Genomic DNA, 21960 nt, shown 5'->3' with positions numbered 1-21960 from the left:
TTGCAATCCTCCTGCCTCAGCCTCCTAAGCCACTGGGATTACAGGTGTGTGCCACCAGACCTGGCACATAGTATACATTTTTGTTTTGCTTTTTTTGGTGCCAGGGATTGAACCCAGGGCATTTTTCATGCTAGGCAAGCACTCTACCAACTGAGCTATATCCCCAGCCCCAGTATACATTTTTATTCTTTAATGTTTTAATCGTCTTTCACTCCCTTTTTTCATCCTGGTATTAGGGATTGAGCCCTTGGTCTCAAGTACATTGGGTAGGTGCTCTACTGCTAATTCCCAGCTCAGCAGAGAGGAGTTAAGCCCCGCTTTGACCACAATCCAGTTCCACTTGAACTCTGGCACACACTTCTACTTAAGGAAAATGTCTTTAATTGCTAGAGATGTTGAACATTCTTTCACATATTTGTTAACCATTCATATTTCTTCTTCTGTCTGTTCAGTTCCTTTGCCCATTTGTTGATTGGGTTATTTGGTTTGTTGGTGTTAAGTTTTTTTTTTCTTTGAATAACCTGGAGATTAATGCTCTATCTGAGGTGCAGGTGGCAAAAATGTTCTCTCATTCTGTAGGCTCTCTCTTCATGTTCTTGATTGTTTCCTTTGCTGTGAAGAAGCTTTTTAGTTTGATACCATCCCATTTATTGATTCTTGATTTTACTTCTTGCACTTTAGGAGTCTTATTGAGGAATTCAGTTCCTAAAATAACATGATAGAGATTTGGTCCTACTTTTTTTTCTAGTAGGCACAGGGTCTCTGGTCTAATGCCTAGGTGCTTGATCCACTTTGAGTTGAGTTTTTGTGCAGGGTGAGAGATAGCGGTCTAATTTCACTAACTACATACGTATTTCCAGTTTTTCCAGCACCATCTGGTGAAGAAGCTATCTTTTCTACAATGTATGTTTATGGTGACTTTGTCTAGTATGAGATTAATGTGATGGGCTGACAGATCTGACTCCATGAGAATGTTATAGGCCAGACTCTTAAGGGATATGACTAAACAGACTCCATTTTGCTCTGAGATTCCATATTATGTAGGAAATAAGCTTCTCCCATGGGAACACCCCACCTCTGTGCCCATCATCAGTTACTTGGTGTGACATGTTTAATAATATACAATGGCAACTCCTATGTAGTAAAGAATTGCTCTCTTTTGATTCCTATTGCTCCTAAACAGTGTACCATGTGAACGGTGATTGTGTGGCTGTTAGTAACCATTCTTTAGTTTGTACCTAGGTAAGGGTCATTTTGACCCACTTCCCCCTCTGTCGATGATCTCATGATGTTAATGTGTAATTTCAAATCATAGCAACAGACACTTATGATTAATGCGATTTTGGGTATAAGAACCCCTGCAACCCTATGGTCGGGGCTGTTCTCCCAATAGCCATTTTTTGGGGCATTGTGTGAGACAGTCAGCCGGCTGGCTTAATAAAGACTCTCAAATTTGGATTTCTCAGTGGTGATTGGTCTGTTCTTAAGTTGCACCCCATAACAATTAACTGTATTTATGTGATTTTGTCCGTGTCTTCTATTCTGTTCCATTGGTCTTCGGGTCTGTTTTGGTTACTGTTTTTGTTTGGTTACTGTCTTCATGGCTCTTTTTGTTACTGTAGCTCTGTAGTCTAATTTAATTCTGGTATTGTGATACCTCCTGCTTCACTTTTCTCACTAACGATTGTTTTGGCTTGTCTCTTATTTTTTCAAATGAATTTCATGATTGCTTTTGCTATTTCTATGGAGAACTCACTGGAATTTTAATAGGAATTGCATTAAATCTGTATAACACTTGCTAGTATGGCCATTTTGATAATATTAATTCTGCCTATCCAAGAACATGGGAGTTCTTTCCATCTTCTAAGGTCTTCTTCCATTTCTTTAGTGTTCTGTAGTGTTCATTGTAGAGGTCTTTTACCTCTTCCGTTAGATTGATTCCCAAATACTTTCTGAGGCTATTGTGAATGGGGTAGTTTTCCTGATTTCTCTTTCAGTTGACTCATCACTGATGTATAGGAATGTAATTGATTTATGGGTGTTAATATTATGTCTTGCCACTCCTGAATTCATTTATGAGTTCTAGAAGTTTTCTGGTTGAGTTTTTTTGATCCTCTAAACATAGAATCATGTCGTTGGCAAATAGGGATAGTTTGATTCTTCTTTTTGTATTCCTAGTTTTTTAAATTTCTTTCTGCTGTCCAACTGCTCTGGCTAGTTTCAAGGACTATGTTGAATAGAGTGGTGAAAGAGGGCATCCTTGTCTTCCTCCAGATTTTAAAGGGAATGCTTTCAATTATTCTCCATTTAGAATGCTGTTGGCCTGGGTTTAACATATGTAGCTTTTACAATGTTGAGGTGTTCCTACTATCCCTAGTATTTAGTATTTTGAACATGAATGGATGCTGCATTTTGTCAAATGTCTGTTTCTGCATCTATTGAGATAACCATGTGATTCCTGTCTTTAAATTTATTGATGTGATGAATTATATTTTCTTATTTCTGTATTTTGAACCAACCTTGCATCCTTGGGATGAACCCCACTTAATCATGGTGCACTATCTTTTTAGTATATTTTCGTGAGTTGCCAGTATTATTATGATCCTACAATATGTATAATCAAAAAAGTGAGAAATTACACTCCATTTATGTATGTTCTATCAAAATATATAAATGCATCCCACTATCATGTTATTGGTCTGAAGTTTTCTTTCCTTGATGTGTCTTTGTCTAGTTTTGGTACCTGGGTTATATTAGCTTCATAGAATGAGTTTGGAAGGAATCCCTCCTTTTCTATTTCATGGAATAATTTGAGGAGGATTGGAGTTGGTTCTTCTTTGAAGGTCTGGTAGAATTCTGCTAAGAATCCATCAAGTCCTGGGCTTTTCTTGGTTGGTTGGCTTTTGATGGTGTCTTTAATTTTATTGCTTGAAATTCATCTGTTTAGATTTTTATATCCTCTTGATTCAATTTGGATAGGTCATATATCTCTAGAAATTTGTCAATGTCTTCAAGATTTTTCTATTAGAGTATAAATTTTCAAAATAGTTTCTGATTACCACCTGTATTTCAGTAGTGTCTGTTGTGACATTTCCTTTGTCATCATGAATTTTAGTAATTTGAGTTTTCTTCCTCTTCATTAGCTTGGCTAAAATTTATCAATTTTATTTATTTTTTCAAAGAACCAACTTTTTGTTTTGACAATTTTTTTGGATTTTTGTTTCAATTCATTGATTTCACCTCTGATTTTAATTATTCCCTGTCTTCTATTATTTTTGGTGTTGATTTGTTCTTTTTCTAGGACTTTGAGATGTAATATTAGGTTATTTATTTGTTGACTTTCTATTCTTTTAATGAATGAACTAACTGCAATGAACTTTACTCTTAGCACTACCTTCATAGTGTCCCAGAGATTTCGATATGTTGTATCACTATTCTCATTTACCTCTAAGTTTTTTCTACCCTGATTTCTTTGCTATTCACTGGTAACTCAGTAGTGTATTAGTCTGTCTCCAGGTGTTAGAGGAGCTTCTGCTTTTTATTTTATCATTGATTTCTTTCTTTCTTATTTTTGGAAGGGGGGGTACCAGAAATTAACTCAGGGGCACTTGACCACTGAACCACATCCCCAGCTCTTTTTTGTATTTTAGTTAAGAGACAAGGTCTCACTGAGTTGCTTAGGGCCTCACTAAGTTGATGAGGCTGACTTGAACTTGTGATTCTCCTGCCTCAGGCTCCTGAGTCATTGGGATTACAGGTGTGTGCCACCACACCTGTTATTATCATTGATATCTAATTTTAATCCATTATGATTTGATAGAATACAAGGTATTATCTCTATTTTTTTGTGTTTGCTAAGAGTTGCTCTATGGCCCAAGATATGGTCTATTATAGAGAAGGCTCCATGTGCTACTGAGAAGAAAGTGTATTCACTCATTGATGGATGAAATATTCTATATATTTTGAGTAAGTCTAAATTATTCATTGTACTTTTTAGTTCTACAGCTTTTTTTATTTAGTTTTTGTTTGAAGGATCTATCCGGTGGTGAGAGTGGTCTATTTGATTCTTGGAATGAGAGCATTTTTTGTTTTGTTTTTTGATGTGAAGATACTCCATTGTTTGGGACACACATATTTATGATTATTATGTCTTATTGATGTGTAATTACTTTAAGCAGTATGAAATGTCCTTCTTTGTCCCTTCTGATTAACTTTGGCTTGAAGTCCACTTCATTTGATATGAGGATAGAAGCCCTTGCTTATTGATGAGAGATCCATGTGAATATATTTTTTTCCCTTCCTTTACCTTTAGTCTTGAATGTCTTTGCCTATGAGGTGTCTTAGAGACTTCATATTACTGGGTCTTGTTTTTTAATCAAATTGCCAGTTTATGTCCTTTGATGAGTTTAGGTCACTTACATTCAATGTTATTGAGAAATGATTTTTATTCCCTATCATTTTGGTTTATTTATGGTTTTTAATTTGAATTACTTTCTCCATTTATTGACTCTTCTAGTGTAGTTCCTCCCTTTGCTGGTTTTCACTTAATTTTTATTTGTTTTTCATGAAATACCTTATTGAGTATATTTTGTTGTACAGGTTTTCTAGTTGTGAATTTGTTTTGTTTATCACAGAAGGTTTTAATTTCAATGTCAATCTGAGGCTTAATTTTGCTGGATATAGTATTCTTCGCTGGCATCCATTTTCTTTCAGAGTATGGTACACATTATTCCAAGACCTCCTAGCTTTGAGGGTCGGGGTTGAGCAATCAGCTGAGATCAGTCTGGTTTCCCTCTAAATATAATGTGTCATTTTCCTCTGGCAGCTCTTAAAATTCTATCCTTGTTCTGTATGTTAGTCATTTTCATAATAATGTGCCTTGCCATGGTTCTGTTGTACTTTTGTATATTTGGGGTCCTGTAAGCCTCTGATATTTGATTTTCTATTTCATTCTTTAGGTTTGGGAAATTTTCTGATATTATGTCATTGAAAAACTCATGCATCCCTTTGTATCTTCAAGCCTTCATCTATCCCAATAAATCTTAAATATGGTCTTTTCCAATTATCCCATATTTCTTAGAAGTTCTGTTCATGGTCTCTTAACATCTTTTCTCCATGGTCAGCTTTATTTTAAAGATTATATATTTTGTCTTCATTGCCTAAAACTCTGTCTTCCAAGTTATTTAGTATGTTGGTGATGCTTTCCATTGAATTTTTAATTTGGTTGGAATCCCTCATTTTGAGATTTCTGCTTGATTTTTTTTCAGAATCTCTCTTAATTGAAGTGATCTTTCAGTTCCTGTATTTTATCTCTGATTTCACTCATTATATCATCCTTTACCTCACAGATCAGTTTAACCGTGTACATTCTAAACTCCTTCTGTGATATTTCTTCCACTGTGATGTCAATGGATTCTGTTGTTGGAGTATCTTGGTCTGTTTGGGGTGATTTGTTACCTTGCCTTTTCATATTGTTTGTGTGTCCACCCATCTAACAATATGGGTATGAGGCAGTGGAGTTTCCACCCTGTGGGCTTATAGTGTCCCTGAAGGTTTCGAGCACCTCACCATTTAGGGGGAGACAATATAACAACAACCAGTGCAAACAACATATAGCATTAAACTTTATAGTTCCTATGACATTTACAATGTTAATTGTCACAATAAACAGAAGTGGTCAGTTGTTGCTTATAATAAAAACAGTGAGTTTGCAAAAGGGTTTATAATTTTGAATGGTAGACAGTGATATAGGATGTGATAATTATGAGGAGGAGGAGAGAAGACTTAGATAAAAAATTAAAGGAAGAATGGTATATATACACAATGGAATATTCACTCAGTCACAAAGAAGAATGAAATTATGGCATTTGCTGTTAAAGTGATTTTCTCCTGGTCATTTAGGCACACTCTGTCATGCAGTGTGGGTCTACTAGGCTTATATTTCAGGCCAGACTCAGTTTTGCCAGGAATTGGCTTCCCCAGCTGCTGGCCCCCACACCGCAGCAACAAAATGGTTCCTTTCTCTGTCCTCTGCACACAACTGGGAGAGATGGGGCTCTTTCTTACACTAGGATATTATGCAGGGCATATTTTAGACTATCATGCTAAGTGAAATAAGCCAATCCCCCAAAACCACAGGCCGAATGTTCTCTCTGGTATGTGAATGCTTACTCACAATCACCAGGGGCATTGGGGAGGAGTAGAAGTTCACTGGATTGGATGGGAGGAATGGGGGGAACGGGAAGGGAGATGAGAATAGGAAGGACAGTAGAAGTAATTGGGCATAATGTTCTTATGTTCATATATGAATACACAACCAGTGTAACTCCACATCACGTACAACCACAAGAATGGGCAGTTATAGTCCCTGTGTGTTTATGTCAAAATACATTCTGCTGTCATATATACTAGAGAGAACAAATAAAAAATTTTTTTTTAATTTTAAAAATTAAAGGAGGAGTGAAAGAAAATGATAGATTGCCTGCTGGTGGAAGTAAAGAGAGAAAGAGAATCAAGGGAAACAGGTAAGAGAAAATATATATATATAAAGTAAAATTTTTTAAAATTAAAAATAAAAATAAAAGTAATACAAAACAAAACTGAAATATACTAATCAAACATTGTAGTGCTCAAAAAACTTATCCATGAAAAATAATTGGATTAAAAAATGTGAGAAATGAGAAAAAATACAATAATTAGGCCCATGAACCATTAAGGTCAAAATTAAACAGAGAAAAGTGGGGGGAGGGAGAGAGAGGGAAAGAGAGAATATCTCAATGAAAAGTTAAAGAATTGTTTCCATTGAGTCCAAAGGATTTCTCTTCTCAACAGTGTTGGGTGGGGTTGTCTGGAGCATGATCCTCTACCCTCTGGGTGGATTGCTGAAGTGAGAGAGGTAATCCTGTAGGTGGAACTCCTGAAGGTGGGGTTTAGGCTTAGGTAAGCTCTGGGCTCTTTGATGAATGCCAATTTGTCTGGAAATTTTATATCAGCATACCTCCAGGGCCCAGCAATTTCCAATCCATACTAGAAGACTGCACCCCAGGGATCTCCCCTGGGTTCCACTTCTGTGGTAGAGGAGGCAATTCTTAGTTCATTATGTCACCTGTGGACCCCATGTTTCCTGGTTTGGGGTTCAGTATCCAAACTCAATATCTCCCATGACAACTGAATTTCAAATTCCTAGCCAGGCTATCTCTCCCAGCCCGCCCTGCCAGCAGCTCTTTGGAGGAGTAGGGAGAGAGCCAAGTGGGTTTCCATGACCAATATTCCCTTGTGTAAACCTCTCTCTATGTTTGACTTTCTCCTGGTCATTTAGGCACAGTCTGTCATGCAGTGTGGGTCTGCTGGGCTTATATTTCAGGCCAGACTCAGTTTTGCCAGGAATTGGCTTCCCCAGCTGCTGGCCCCACACCGCAGCAACAAAATGGTTCCTTTCTCTGTCCTCTGCACACAGCTGGGAGAGATGGGCTCTTTCTTACACTAGGATATTATGCAGGGCATATTTCAGTTTAGTCAGATGGTGTCTTTGATCTCAGACACACCTCAAGCTTCCTAAAAGTGCAGGTTCCTTTAATTCCCTTATCCCTCTACTTTGTTTGCAGAGGATCACTCTGGCTAATGCCTCTGGCTACAACAGTAGCTATGGTGCTGGGTTCTTCCTTAATTTTTTATACCCAACCTCCTAAGTCCTTGATCTACCTTGAATGTCCGCTATTAAATTCCAATAAAGCCCCCCCCCCCTTTTCTTTTGCTCACCCACCATGCTGAGAAGCTGCCTAACAGCTTTCTTGGTTTCACACCACAGAGCAGCCAGGAAAGCAACCTCTATACTGCGCTCTCTCTCTCTCTTTCTCTCTCTCTCTGTACTGGGAATTGAACCCAGAGGTGCTTAAACAGAGTCATATCCTCAGTCCTCTTTTGCATTTTATTTAGAGACAGGATCTCACTGAGTTGCTTAAGGCCTCACTGAGTTGCTGAGGGTTTCTTTGAACTTGCAATCCTCCTGCCTCAGCCTCCCAAGCCACTGGGATTACAGGTGCACACCACAGCCCCAAGTGATACTGCCATCTTGAAACCTCCTCTGAATCACTTTCAAGAATAGAGCTACTATCAATAGTGCCTATGGAAATCTCCAACTCCTGATAGGGACTATCACTTCAATAATAGGAGAGCCACGGAAGGCACATCCCACATACTCTGCTGCCTACACCACATCTACCTGAGTGAAGAGTTTCCCCTCCTTTCAATATTTGCAGAGACAGTGGGTTACTCTGATCCTGAAATAGTACACTCTGAGCCCAAACTAATAATTCACAACCAAAAAAGGTACAGGTATGTTACAATATGGAGTCCAGCTGAAAATAAACTCAACATTACACAACAAACCAATACCCAAGTCACAAAAAAGGCCACATAAGAAGAAAGTCACATAAGGTCACCACATAAAAGAAGAGAAATTTATCCCAACAGATATGTAAATTCCAAAATAGAAACACAAGAAATATGAAAAAATAAAGTAATATCTCACTTCTTAAAGTTCACAATTCCATAGTAACAAATTCCAAAGATAACAAAGTATATGAAATGCCACACAAAGAATGATTTTTTAAAGTTCAATAAAATCCAAGAAAATGAAAAACAAACAGTTCAATGAATGAAGGTACACAATGCAATATATGAATGAGCAAATTAATAGAGATTTTGAAAAGAAACAAATGGAAATCTTGGAAATAAAAAGCTCAAAGTCAAATTAAAAAATCAGTTGAAAGCCTCAATGACAGGCTACATCAAGCAGAATATCAGAACTTGATAATGACTGTGCCAAAACAGTACATTCAGACAGCAATGAAGAAAAGAAAATGAAGAAGAGAACATGCAAGATATGTGGGACACAATTAAAAGACCAAACACCTACATAATCATCATACAGAGGGAGAAGAATGGCCAACTGAGGATTATAAAACATATTCTATGAAATAACAGAAAAGCTCTCAAATTCTGGAAAAAGCACAGACAACCAGCATAGGAGTTATTCAGAACCAAATTGACATACCCAGAAAAGAACCTCTCCAAACATATTATATAGTTAATGTGCCAAAACTACAGAACAAAGAAAGAATATTAAAATCTTAAGAGAGAATCACCAAGTCATTTAAAGGCAAATTTATAAACTAATAGTATATTTCTCAGCAAAAACTCTAATGACCAGGAAGGCACGGAATAACGTATTTGAAGTCCTAATGATTACTATAAGATTACTATAGCTAGCTAGATAATTCTTTGGAACTGAAGAATAAATAGAGACCATCCAGATAAACATAAATTAAGGGAATTCATGACCACTAGACCAGCATTAGAGAAAATGCTTAAAGGAGTTCTACGCCCAGAGGAAGTAGAAAGACAAACAGTTAGGAGATCATGTGAAAGAACAAATCCCCCTAGAAGGGTGAAAATGCAAATGAAAAATAGGAAAGAATCAAACATTATCAATACAGTAAACCATGAGAGTTCTAAGATGAATAAGAGAGTAAGAAAGGAACACTGAATATTCAAAACAATAAGAAGAAAATCAACAAAATAACAAGAAAAGCATCTACCACTCAAGTATAACTATGAATGAAAATGGTCTTAATTCTCCAATGTGGCGGGCGAGACCCGGGGCCCAGGGTTACACCACATGCATCCAAGATGGTGACTGGCAGAGAACCAAAGGCGTGCTGAATGCGCCTTGAGAAAAACAGGAAGCGTTTACCATTGGCTGTATGATAATTAGTTCAGCTGCCTAGCGCATGGACAAATATATCTTACATGTATGCTTGAGCTCGTGATTGCTTGACCTTTAATAGGATTGGATGGACATATCTGGTTACAATTGCTTATGCATGAGACTGCTTATATATTGAGGGTGTTATCCAAATAAAGCGGAAGCTGCTTCATGAACTTCTGAAGAGTACGTGTCGTTTGTCCCGCTGATCGGCAGCAAGCGGCACTCCAATTAAAAGACACAAACCGGATGAGTGGATTAAAAAAACAAGATCCCAAAATATGCAACAAACAAGGAACTCACCTCACCTGCAAAGACATAACATAGATTAAAAGTAAAAGGTTGAAGATATTCAAAGCAAGTGAAATCTGAAAACTATCAGGATTAGCTATACTTATTTGACAAAACAGAGTTTAAAACAAAAAAATCAGTTAAAAAAGAACAAGGGAAGGGTGCACTCCCATTAAGTCTGGGCATCCTGGCTGGATATTACTGGGACCTGTGCCCCGCTTCCCTTTGGGATGGGGGTAGGACAGAAAGACCCCTATCTCAGCCTGTCTGAGTGGGGACCAGTATCTCTTCTAAAGGGTAAGGTGGCTTTGACCCTGGGTTGCCTTGCCATTTTGATCAAGGAAGTGGCAAGATAGCTGGAGGATGAATGGAGAAGCTGACTATCCCACAGACCTGGAAATGGCCACACCCAAAGGCCAGGATCGCTGGTCTCAAGAAGATATGCTAACTTTGCTGGAATGCATGAAAAACAACCTTCCATCCAATGATATCTCCAAGCTCGAAACTACCGGGTCACATAGGAAAAAGCAGCATTTAAAGATTTTTCTGGAGACATGTGCAAGCTCAAGTGGATGGAGATTTCTAATGAGGTGAAGAAGTTTTGTACGTTGATAGAATTGATCCTTGATGCTGAAGAACATGTTTAAAATCCTGGGAGATCCAAGATGGTGGACTAGAGGAAGGCTGCATTTCTTGTCACTGCATGAATCAGGATTCAAGCAGAGGAAATACTGTTTCTCTATGAGGCAGACATCGTTGCCCACTGATCCCCTACTGTGTACCCCTGATTTGTCCACTGCAATCCCCCACCATCTGCCAGTATATAGTCCACCTTTTCAACATAGATCACTCTCTGACCACTGCCTATGATCTGCTATTTGCCTGTTTGCCTGCCTCTTGTCTGCCCTTTGCCCACCTTCCATTCACCCATCGTCTATTGCCTGACATCTACCCACTGATCGCCCACTGTGAGCCTTCAGGCAGCCCACAGACTGCCAGCAGATCACCTGCTGCCTGCTGTTACCTGGAAGTTCATTGTCACAGTACCCACAGGTTTGATTACATGTAGCCACCACCATCTTGGGACACCTGCCAGGGCGTACAGGTTTGCTGCCACCACTGGCACCATCTTGGGTTGTGGTCACCTCCGTCTGGAAACACCAGCCGGGGCCTGAAGATATATTGGGGTACCTGCAGGTCTGGTTGCACCTGAGGGCCTTCTGCTAGATGTGCTAATGGCTGCCATCTGGTTACCTCTATGTAGGGTTGCTCCTTTGTGTGAGCACATTCTGAGTGGTCTCTCTGCAAGCTGAAAAGGCATTGAGATCTTGGGACTGCAGCAAGGCAGAGCCCAGGGAAGCTGAAGCCCAGGTCTATCAGATTGCAGCTGGGTTTGCATGGGCCAGTGTGGAAAGCCGGAGCCTAGGGAAATTTCCCTGAGGAGAGAACATGTTGGAGAAACTGGATAAAACTGGGCTCTCCCCAGTTCAGTGAGCCCTGAAGTCCGTATGGACAGAAAGCGCTGGTTATAATAGGTCGGAAGACTGGAAGAGGGTATGAGGGCATCTTGCTATCAGCCCACCCACCCAATGAGTCCGGCCCCCACTGAACTGGAGCTAACATCAAACTTCAGAAACCCCCACCTATTGGCAGAGAAGGGAAGCTGAGAAATTTTTGAAAGCCAATGAAAGCAATCATTCAATTTTCCATTGAAACTATCCTTTTTTCCCCTCTCTCTCCTACCTCTACCATCTTTGAATCCAAATATTATTCATGCATCAATTTATTGAGAATGGAATGTCTGAATAGTATATTACAGTTTTGTTGTATATTTTTATATTTTTACTTTTTTTAAAAAATCTGGACCAAGTTGGCGGACTAGAGGGAGGCTGCATTCCTTGTCGCTCCGTAACTCCGGTTTCAAGCAGAGGATATCTATTTCTTGGTGAGGCAGTTTTTGCTGCTTATCGATCCCCTGCTGTTTACCCCATTTGTCTACTGTGATCACCTGCAGTCTGCCAGCATATCGACGCCTTTTTTGAGTGCAGATTGCTCACTGTCAGGCGCCTATCATCCGCCATTTGCCTGCCTCTTGCCTGTCTATTGCCTGCCTTTCACCTACCCATCACCCACAAACCGAGGTTCATCTCCCGATCGTCCAACAGCTGCCAACAGACTGACCACAGATCGCCAGTGGAGCGCCAGCTGCCTGCTGTTGCCTGGAAGTACTCTGCCACAGTACCTGTAGGTTTGGTTACACGTGGTCGCCGCCATTTTGAGACAACAGTCAGGCCCCGTAGGACCCCTGGCTGGACTGACTGAGCTCCATCTCCAGGATCCCTCAGCCTGACCAATCACTCCCTGCATCACTTTGACTGACTGCTCCCTGCCGCAAGGACCCCCAGACCAACTGACTGCACCCTATCACCAGGACCCCAGACCGACTGATTGCACCCGGCCTCCAGGATCCCGCAACCACACCAAACACACCTGACCTCCAGGACCCCTGCCTGACCAACCGCACCCCGCCTCCAGGACCACCAGCTGACCATGTTCACACAGCGAGCTGCAGCTCCCCATTTGCCAACACATTTAGAAGCCAGAGCGGCCATCTTGGATAATCCTGGAAGCCGTAGCTCCAATCTTTAGGTGGAGCAAATCCCATCCTGGGATGTCTGCTGGAGACTTGAAGCTCATTGTCAGGTACCTCTCATGCATCAGGCTACTGAAGACTGGGAGGTTTGAATACTATATGACTGTTATAGTGTAGATTTTCTTTTTTCTCCTTATTGAACAATTTTAAGTTTTTATTTCTTTACTTTTTTTGGCTGTCTCTTCCTTTTGTTTACCTGTTCCCTCAGAGTCTCTTTCTCCCTTTTTGTATGCTAACATCCAATTTCTTTTTTTTTTTTTTAATGTTAATAGACCTTTATTTCACTTATTTGTTTGTGGTGCTGAGAATTGAACCCAGTGCCTCACACATGCTAGGCAAACACTCTACAGCTGAGCTACAATCCCAGTCCCCCAATTTCTTTTGATTATACTTTCACCCCTTCTATATTCTAGAACTTCTGTATAATCTTTTCTTATCCCATAAACAGCTTCATCCTACATCCCTCTGCATCCTCTTTTTCCTCCATTAGAAACTGCAGACCTTACTGCAAATCTGTTTGTTATACTGAACATAAAAATTGAACTCATTCTGTTTATTATGACAATTTTGTTATTGTCCTCATAGAGGCTATTTGGTCTACGGTGACATACTGCCGGAACTGGGCACTGCTAATATTGATCTCCCCTTAAAGAAAAGGTTTTGGAAACCTATAGGGCCACTATAAGCCTATAGGGGGGAATCTGCAATACCCCAGATCTGCACTGCTAGAGGGGAAGACACATGAACAACATGAAAAAACAAGGGAAGAAAATGATCCAAACAAATCTAGATTCTATATTAATAGAATCCAATGACAGTATGTTAGAAGAAATGTCAGAAAAGGACTTCACATTATACATGATTAAGATGATTCGCGAAGCAAAGAATGAGTTAAGAGAGCAAATGCAGGCAATGACTGATAATACCAATAAGCTGAAAGAGCAAGCACAGGAGGCAAAAGATCATTTCAACAAAGAGATAGAGATTCTCAAAAAAAAACCAAACAGAAATCCTTGAAATGAAGGAAACAATAAACCAAATAAAAAACTCAATGGAAAGCATCACCGAAAGACTAGACCAGTTGGAAGACAGAACCTCAGACAATGAAGACAAAATATTTAATCTTGAAAATAAAGTTGCCCAAACAGAGAAAGATGGTAAGAACTCAGGAACAGAATCTCCAAGAACTATGGGACATCATGAAAAGACCAAATTTAAGAATTATTGGGATTGAGGAAGGCACAGAGATACAAACCAAAGGAATGAACAACCTATTCAATGAAATAATATCAGAAAATTTCCCAAGCCTGAAGAATGAAATGGAAAATCAAATACAAGAGGCTTACAGAACACCAAATGCACAAAATCACAACAGATCCACACCAAGGCACGTTATAATGAAAATGCCTAACATTCAAAATAAAGATAGGATTTTGAAGGCCGTGAGAGAAAAGCATCAGATTACATATAGGGGGAGACCAATACGGATAGCAGCAGACTTCTCAACCCAGACTCTAAAAGCTAGAAGGGCCTGGAACAACATATTTCAAGCTCTGAAAGAACATGGTTGCCAACCAAGAATCCTATACCCAGCAAAACTAACCTTCAGATTTGAAGATGAAATAAAATCCTTCCATGATGAACAAAAGTTAAAAGAATTTACAAATAGAAAGCCTGTGCTACAGAATGTTCTCAACAAAATATTCCATGAGGAGGAAATGAAAAACAACAATGGAGGTCAGCAAAGGGAGGAACTACCTTAGAGAAAAACCACTCAAAGGAGAAACCGAGATAAACTTAAAAACCAAAAATAAGCCCAAATGACTGGGAATACAAATCATATCTCAATAATAACCCTGAACGTTAATGGCCTAAACTCATCAATCAGAAGACATAGACTGCAGAATGGATTAAGAAGAAAGACCCAACAATATGCTGCCTGCAAGAGACTCACCTCATAGAAAAAGACATCCACAGACTAAAGGTGAAAGGATGGGAAAAAAACCTACCACGCACATGGACTCAGTAAAAAAGCAGGGGTTTCCGTCCTTCCGTCCTGAAGGGGTTTTCCTTCAGATAAAGTGGACTTTAAGCAAAAGTTAGTCAGAAGGGATAAAGAAGGACATTTCATACTGCTTAAGGGAACCATAAATCAGGAAGACATAACGATAGTAAATATTTATGCCCCAAACAATGGTGCATCCCTGTATATCAAACAAATCCTTCGCAATTTCAGGAATCAAATAGACCACAACACAATAATTCTTGGTGACTTTAATACACTGCTGTCAGAATGCATGAGAAAATGCTTTCCCCTCCAGAGTCCTATCAACAGTATGTTAGCTAATTTTGGATACGTGCCAATGGAGAGAGAGAAAATGGTCTTTCATCCGCAGTTTTAATTTCCATTTCTTTTTTTTAATGAATGAAGTTAACTATCTTGTTGTTCATTAATAGCAAATTTTATTTCCTTTTTCTATGTTTTGAAAGGGTTATGATTTTGTCAATTTACAAGTTAGGAAGGATATCTCCCTTAGTTGTAAATATCTCCCTTAGTAGTCTTTTTTAAAGTTTAAGATGTTTCTTTCCATAAAAAATTGATGCTTATGTAACAAAAAAAAAGGAAGAAACAGTCTCTAGAAGGCTTTAATCTCCTCCAAGGTAAATCCTCTCCAGGCACTGCCCACAGACCTTCAACCAAAAAAAGAGCTCAAATCACTGAATGCCCATGGAAACTGGTATGTTCATTAGGCTACACCTCAAAATAACCTATATAAACCTAGTCCCTTTCTTTGTTCAGGGGCTCATTTTCTACCAGGAAACTGAGTCCAACAATGCCATTTCATCCCTGCACCCCTTGTTCCTAGGTGATACTTTGTTCCTGAATAGAAGAACTGAGCTGATTCATGGGAAAAAAAAAAAAAAAACTAAACAAAGAAACTACAGAACTAAATAAAACAATTAGTGATTTAGACTTAATGGACAATACTTATAGAGTATTTCATCCATCACTGAGCAAATACACTTTCTTCTCAGCTGCACATGGATCCTTCTCTAAAACAGACCATATGTTTTGCCAAAAAGTAACTGTCAGGAGATATAAAAAAAATAGAAATAATACCCTGCATTCTATCAGACCATAATGGAATAAAACTAGAAATCAATGACAAAATAAAAAATAGAAGCTACTCTAACTCCTGGAGACTAAATAGCATGCTATTGAATGACAAATGGATAGCAGAAGAAACAGGGAGGTAATAAAAAAAAAATACTTAGAGGTAAATGAGAACACTGATGCAACATATCAAAATCTCTGGGCCACTATGAAGACAGTGCTAAGAGGAAAGTTCACTGCATTGAGCTCATACATTAAAAGAATAAAAAGTCAACAAAGAAATGACCTAATATTACACCTTGAAGCCCTAGAAAGAGAAAAACACATCAACCCCAAAAGCAGTAGAAGACAGGAAATAATTAAAATCAGAGCTGAAATCAATGAAATTGGAACAAAAGAAACAACTGAAAAAATTGACAGAACAAAAAGTTGGTTCTTTGGAAAAAATAAATAAAATTGATAAACCCCTAGCTACACTAATGAAGAGAGAGAGAAAACTCAAATAACAAAAATTCATGATGAAGAAGGAAATATCAGAGTCAACACTACTGAAATACAGAAGATAATTTGAAACTATTTTGAAAATTTATTCTCTAATCAAATTTCTACAGACATACATATTAGATCCAAAGCGTAACATCTCTGCAACCATATCAAATCCTTACTGTCATTTTATAAAATAAGTTTTACTTCCTTGCCCTAAGAGAGGTGCTTGCAGAGGAAACAAAAGTTAGCAGAGAGCTCCCATCCCTCTCACCACTTCTTAATCAACCTACCTAAAGTATCTCTTTGTCCTTCCAAATGCCCACTGCAAAGCCTTACACAAGCAGTTACTAGAAATAGCTAAACTGAAAGACTTCACAGAGGAAATTCATAGGACTAGGCCACCCGAAGTGGCTTTACTAGGAAAAGCCCACCTCAAAGCTTCGCATGGACAACTCATGCAAGCCTATGCAAATAGCCCTATAAAATAACCCCAGAGTTAGATTTTCCCTGCCTTCTCTCATCTTTTTGAGTAATGGCCTTTGTCAGACCCTAACTGACAAATAAACTTCCTGCATGTGAATCTCTGCCTGGTCTCTGAGTTGCTCACCTGCATTTCACTTTCCTTTCAATATGATCTACCCAACTGAAGCAAGATGACATACACAATTTAAACAGATCAATTTCAAGTAATGAAATAGAAGATGCCATCAAAAGCTTACCAACAAAGAAAAGCCCAGGACCAGATGGATTTTCAGCCAAGTTCTAGAAGACCTTCAAAGAATTAACACCGATATTCCTCAAATTATTCCATGAAACAGAGGAGGGAACCCTTCCAAATTCATTCTATGAGGCTTATATGACCCTGATACCAAAAATCAGACAAAGACACATCAAGGAAAGAAAACTTCAGACCAATATTCCTGATGAACACAGACTCAAAAATTCTCTATAAAAATCTGGCAAATCACATACAAATACATATTAAAAAGATAGCACACCATGATCAAGTGGGGTTCATCCCAAGGATGCAAGGTTGGTTCAACATACAGAAGTCATTGACAGTCTTAAAGACAAGAATCATATGATTACCTCAATAGACATAGAAAAAGCATTTGACAAAATACAGTATCCATTCATGTTCAAAACACTAGAAAAACTAGGGATAGTAGGAACATACCTCAACATTGTAAAAGCTATATATGCTAAGCCCAAGGACAACATAATTCTAAATGAAGAACAATTGAAAACATTCCCTCTAAAAACTGGAACAAGACAGGGATGCACTCTTTCACCACTTCTATTCAACACTGTCCTTGAAACTCTAGCCAGAGCAATCAGATAGACAAAAGAAATTAAAGAGATATGAATAAGAAAAGAAAAACTGAAACTATCACTATTTGCTGACAACATGATCCTATATTTAGAAGATCCAAAAAAATTCCACCAGAAAACTTCTAGAATTCATAAATGAATTCAGCAAAGTAGCAGAACATAAAAACAGTACCCCAAAATCAAATGTATTCCTATACATAAGCAATGAATCCACTGCAAGAGAAATTAGGAAAACTACCCCATTCACAATAGCCTCAAAAAAAAAAAAAAAAAAAAAAAACTTGGGAACCAATCTAACAAGAGGTGAAAGACTTCTACAATGAAAACTATATAACACTAAAGAAAGAAATTGAGGAAGATCTTAGAAGATGGAAAGATCTCCCATATTCTTGGATAGGCAGAATGAATATTGTCAAAATGTCCATACTACCAAAAGTATTATACAGATTTAATGCAATTCCTATTAAAATCCCAATGACATTCTTCATAGAACTAGAAAAAGCAATCATGAAATTCATGATTGAAAAATAAGAGACCCAGAATAATCAAAGCAATCCTTAGCATGAAGAGTGACACAAGGAGGCATCACAATACCAGACCTTAAACTATACTCCAGAACAATAGTAACAAAAACAGCATGGTATTGGCAACAGAATAGACATGTAGACCAATGGTACAAAATAGAAGGCACAGAGACAAACCCACATAAATACAGGTATCTCATACTAGACAAAGGCATCAAAAATATACATTGGAGAAAAAGATAGCCTCTTCAACAAATGGTGCTGGGAAAACTGGAAATCCAAATGCAATAGAATAAAACTAAACCCCTTATCTCTCACCCTGCACAAAAATCAACTCAAAGTGGATCAAAGACTTAGGCTTAGAACAGAGACCCTGTGCCTACTAGAAGAAAAAGTAGGCCCAAATCTTCGTCATGTCAGCTTAGTACTTGACTTCCTTTAACAAAACTCATAACGTGCAAAAATGAAATTAAAATCAATAAATGAGGTGGATTCAAACAAAAGCTTCTTCTCAGCAAAGAAAACAATAATATGAAGAGAAAGCCTGCCTAGAGAATGGGAGAAAAGCTTTACCACACGCTCCTCAGAGCACTAATCTCCAGGATAGATAAAGAACTCAAAAAACTTAACACCAAAAAACAAAATAACCCAATTAATAAATGGGCTATGGAACTGAACAGACACTTCACAGAAGAAATACAATCAATCACAAACATATGAAAAAAATGTTCATCATCTCTAGCAATTAGAGAAATGCAAATCAAAACTACTCTAAAATTTCATCTCACTCCAGCCAGAATGTCAATTATCAAGAATACAAGCAACAATAAATGTTGGAGAGGATGTGGGGAAAAAGGTACACTCATTCACTGCTGGTGGAACTGCAAGTTGGTGCAACCACTCTGGAAAGTAGTATTGGAGATTCCTCAGAAAATCTGGAATAAACCACCATTTGACCCAGCTATCCCACTCCTCAGTTTATACCCAAAAGATGTAAAATCAGCATACTACAGTGACACAGCTATATCAATGTTTATAGCAGCTCAATTCACAATAGCTAACCTATGGAACCAACCTCGATGCCCTTCAACGGATGAACAGAGGAAAGAAAATGTGGTAGATACACAATGGAATATTGCTGAGCCTTAAAGAATGATGGTATTTGCAGGTAAATGGATGGAACTAGAGAATATCATGCTAAGTGAAATAAGCTAATTCCCAGAAACCAAAGGCCCAGTGTGTTCTCTGATAAGCCGATACTGATCCATAGTAAGGGGGCCCGGGTAGGGAAGAATGAAGGAACCTTGGATTGTGCTGAGGGGAGTGCGGAGAGGGGTGGGGTGGTGGGGATGGGGAGGACATCAGAATGAAACAGACATTATTACCCTACATACCATGCCTGATTACACGACTGGTGTTGACTCAGCACCCCGAACAGCCAGAGGAACCAGAAGTCATGCTCCATTGTATTCAATGTGTCAAAATGCATTCTACTGTCATGTATAGCCAATTAGAACAAATTTAAATTTTTTTCAGAAAAAAGAAAAGGGTCTCGGGCTGGGCTGGAGCTCTGTTCCTCAGTGGTAGCGCACTTGCCTAGCACGCGCGAAGCCCTGGATCCAACCCCGCTAGCGAGAAAAGGCAGGCCCTTGCTAGAGCGGACAAACGGAAAATGAAGGCACGCTGCGCAGAGGAAGGAGAGCGCCGCGCAGAACCGCGCTGGGTGGGGCGGCGAGGGAGGGGACATCCGGGTCTCCTGGGTTTGGCAGCGTGGGTCCTCCGGGCCTGCGGGGATGGACGCTCCCTTTGGGCGCAGAGGCCACGAGCTCCGCGGGCCCTCCCTCCGGGGACGTGCTCCTCCAACCCCAGGGCAGAGCCCTGAGTGACACTTCCCAAAACGGCGGGAAAGCCCGTGATTCGCTGAGCGCTTGCCATCCCACAGGTCTACCCTCTTCGTCTCCTCCCTTCAGAGGCAGCCCCGAGTCCCCTCAGGCACCTTTCACCAACAGGAATGATGGCCCCGCGGCGGTCCTCGGTGTGGCTCCGGTTCACCGCCATCTTGCCCCAGGCCCCCTCCTGCCGCCCCTCAGATGGAAAGGGGGCGGGCCTGCGACAAGCCGCAGGGGAGGGCGGAGATTATGGCGCAGGGCCTGGGGCCAGAGGGCAAGGCGGCTGGTTACGTGAGGGGCGTGGTCAGGGCTATGGGCGGAGCCAACATTACCCCGCCCCTGGAAGGGAAGAGGTGGGGCCCGGGGGATTGGCTCCGCCCCTGGAGCGTGTGAGAGGTAGGTGAGTAACCCCTCCTGCAATAGTGTAGAACGGCTGTTCCCCTGACCATGCTTAGGACTGGGTTGGTCCTTCCAGGAAAGGAAGTTAAAAACAGCCATCCCCAGAACATCTGATAGGATGACCCCATGCCTTCCCTGGCTGTCGCCTTTCCCAGAAAAGGGTCTGGAACCATTCCTCTCCTAAGAAACACAGAACTTTCTTCCGTAAGAAAAGGCCTGGAATCAGAGCTGATTGTCTTGTGAGTTAGCATACAGGAAAGGGCAGGTGAGATGAGTCAGGAAGTGGAAGAGGAATTTTGAGCCTGATTCAGAAAGCCCAAAGGCTTTCATCCATCATACTGCCCTGCCTTCCCCAAAAGGTGATTGTGAGGATCTGATGGGTAACACTGTACCGTAATTGCTGTGAGGGTTAGAATGTTGTACCTATTCTTATTTCCTTTGAACTTCACAAATAGCACCGGAGTTCTTCAAATCTTCTTGACTACTGTATTTTATTAAATTTAAAATGCTGTCAAGTATAAAATGCATCAATTATTAATATGCCAGGAGGAAAAAAGTTGCCAGATAAACTGACGTGCCATCGATTGTAAGGTGTATCCTAATTTCAGAAAAAAAATTAAGTACAACAGTAGAACAAATAAAATACAGTAGGGATGGTGCAGAGCGGTAGAATGAGCATCAAGATAGTCTATGGTAACTAACCACAACCTTGGGCATTAGTCCAAGATTATGTTCTCTGGATTTGTTTCCATATCTGTATGGTGACACTGAACTAGAGGAGCTTTTAGGTTTCTTTTAGCTGTAATATTTGACGTCCACTAAACTTGTCACTCAAACCTCAGTGTTGTGTTCCCACTCTCATCATTTCACTTGTCTGACTTGTCTTCCTCAGTTTCTGACCCTTCCAAACCACTTGCCACCATTCATTACACCTTGCACCACCCTACAGAAAGTTGAGGTCCCAGACATGATTGCATGGTTGTTGTTTTTATAAACTCAAAGAAACAGGACACAGGCGAGAGTTGTGTTTGCTTGCTACAAGTGTGGGCACCTCAAGAAGAGGAAGGATTAAGTACAAGAAAGATATAAGCTAGTGCTTAAGTTTAAATTCTTAACTCAAAATATTCACTCCTCAATGGGGAGGCTCCTAGGCAACATGGGTCCACTCCCTTAATAGACTTGATGCCTTTGGGGAACAGAAGTGGAGAAATTAGGAAGTTAATTGAATGAAAATAAGTGTTTTCACTGAGGAAGGCAAAGCACAGCATCCTTCAAGGTCAAGTGTGAGAGCTTTATCACTTTGGATACAAAACCCCAGGAAATAATGACTGAGGTCTGACCTCATGTCACCTGTAGATGAACTGACTCCACAAAATATTTCCATCTCTAATATTTGTGAGTGCTACTTACCAGGATTATCCCTGCTCACTCTCCACACATGAGTGAGTTGACCTAGTAGCTGATTTGGTCAAGGAACACAAATAAGACACAGGCCAGGCGATTAC

At 39.8% G+C, this 21960-nt stretch overlaps 1 protein-coding gene across 1 annotated transcript in view; it reads right to left on the bottom strand.

Annotated features, from left to right (window-relative positions):
* The window catches only part of WBP2NL (WBP2 N-terminal like), a 56729-nt gene extending 36477 nt beyond the window's left edge, over nucleotides 1–20252 (bottom strand). The window contains exon 1 of the mRNA XM_079141249.1: nucleotides 20164–20252. Coding sequence (XP_078997375.1) covers nucleotides 20164–20225 — 62 coding nt within the window. The 5' untranslated portion in view covers nucleotides 20226–20252. The remainder of the gene's footprint in view (nucleotides 1–20163) is intronic.
* Between the last annotated feature and the right edge of the window lie 1708 nt (nucleotides 20253–21960).

The sequence above is a fragment of the Sciurus vulgaris genome, assembly GCF_902686455.1.
Source record: "Sciurus vulgaris genome assembly, chromosome: 5".
Classification (NCBI taxonomy): Eukaryota; Metazoa; Chordata; class Mammalia; order Rodentia; family Sciuridae; genus Sciurus; species Sciurus vulgaris.
The sequence above is the reverse complement of the archived record's forward strand: the minus strand, read 5'-3'. Positions and strand labels throughout refer to the sequence as shown.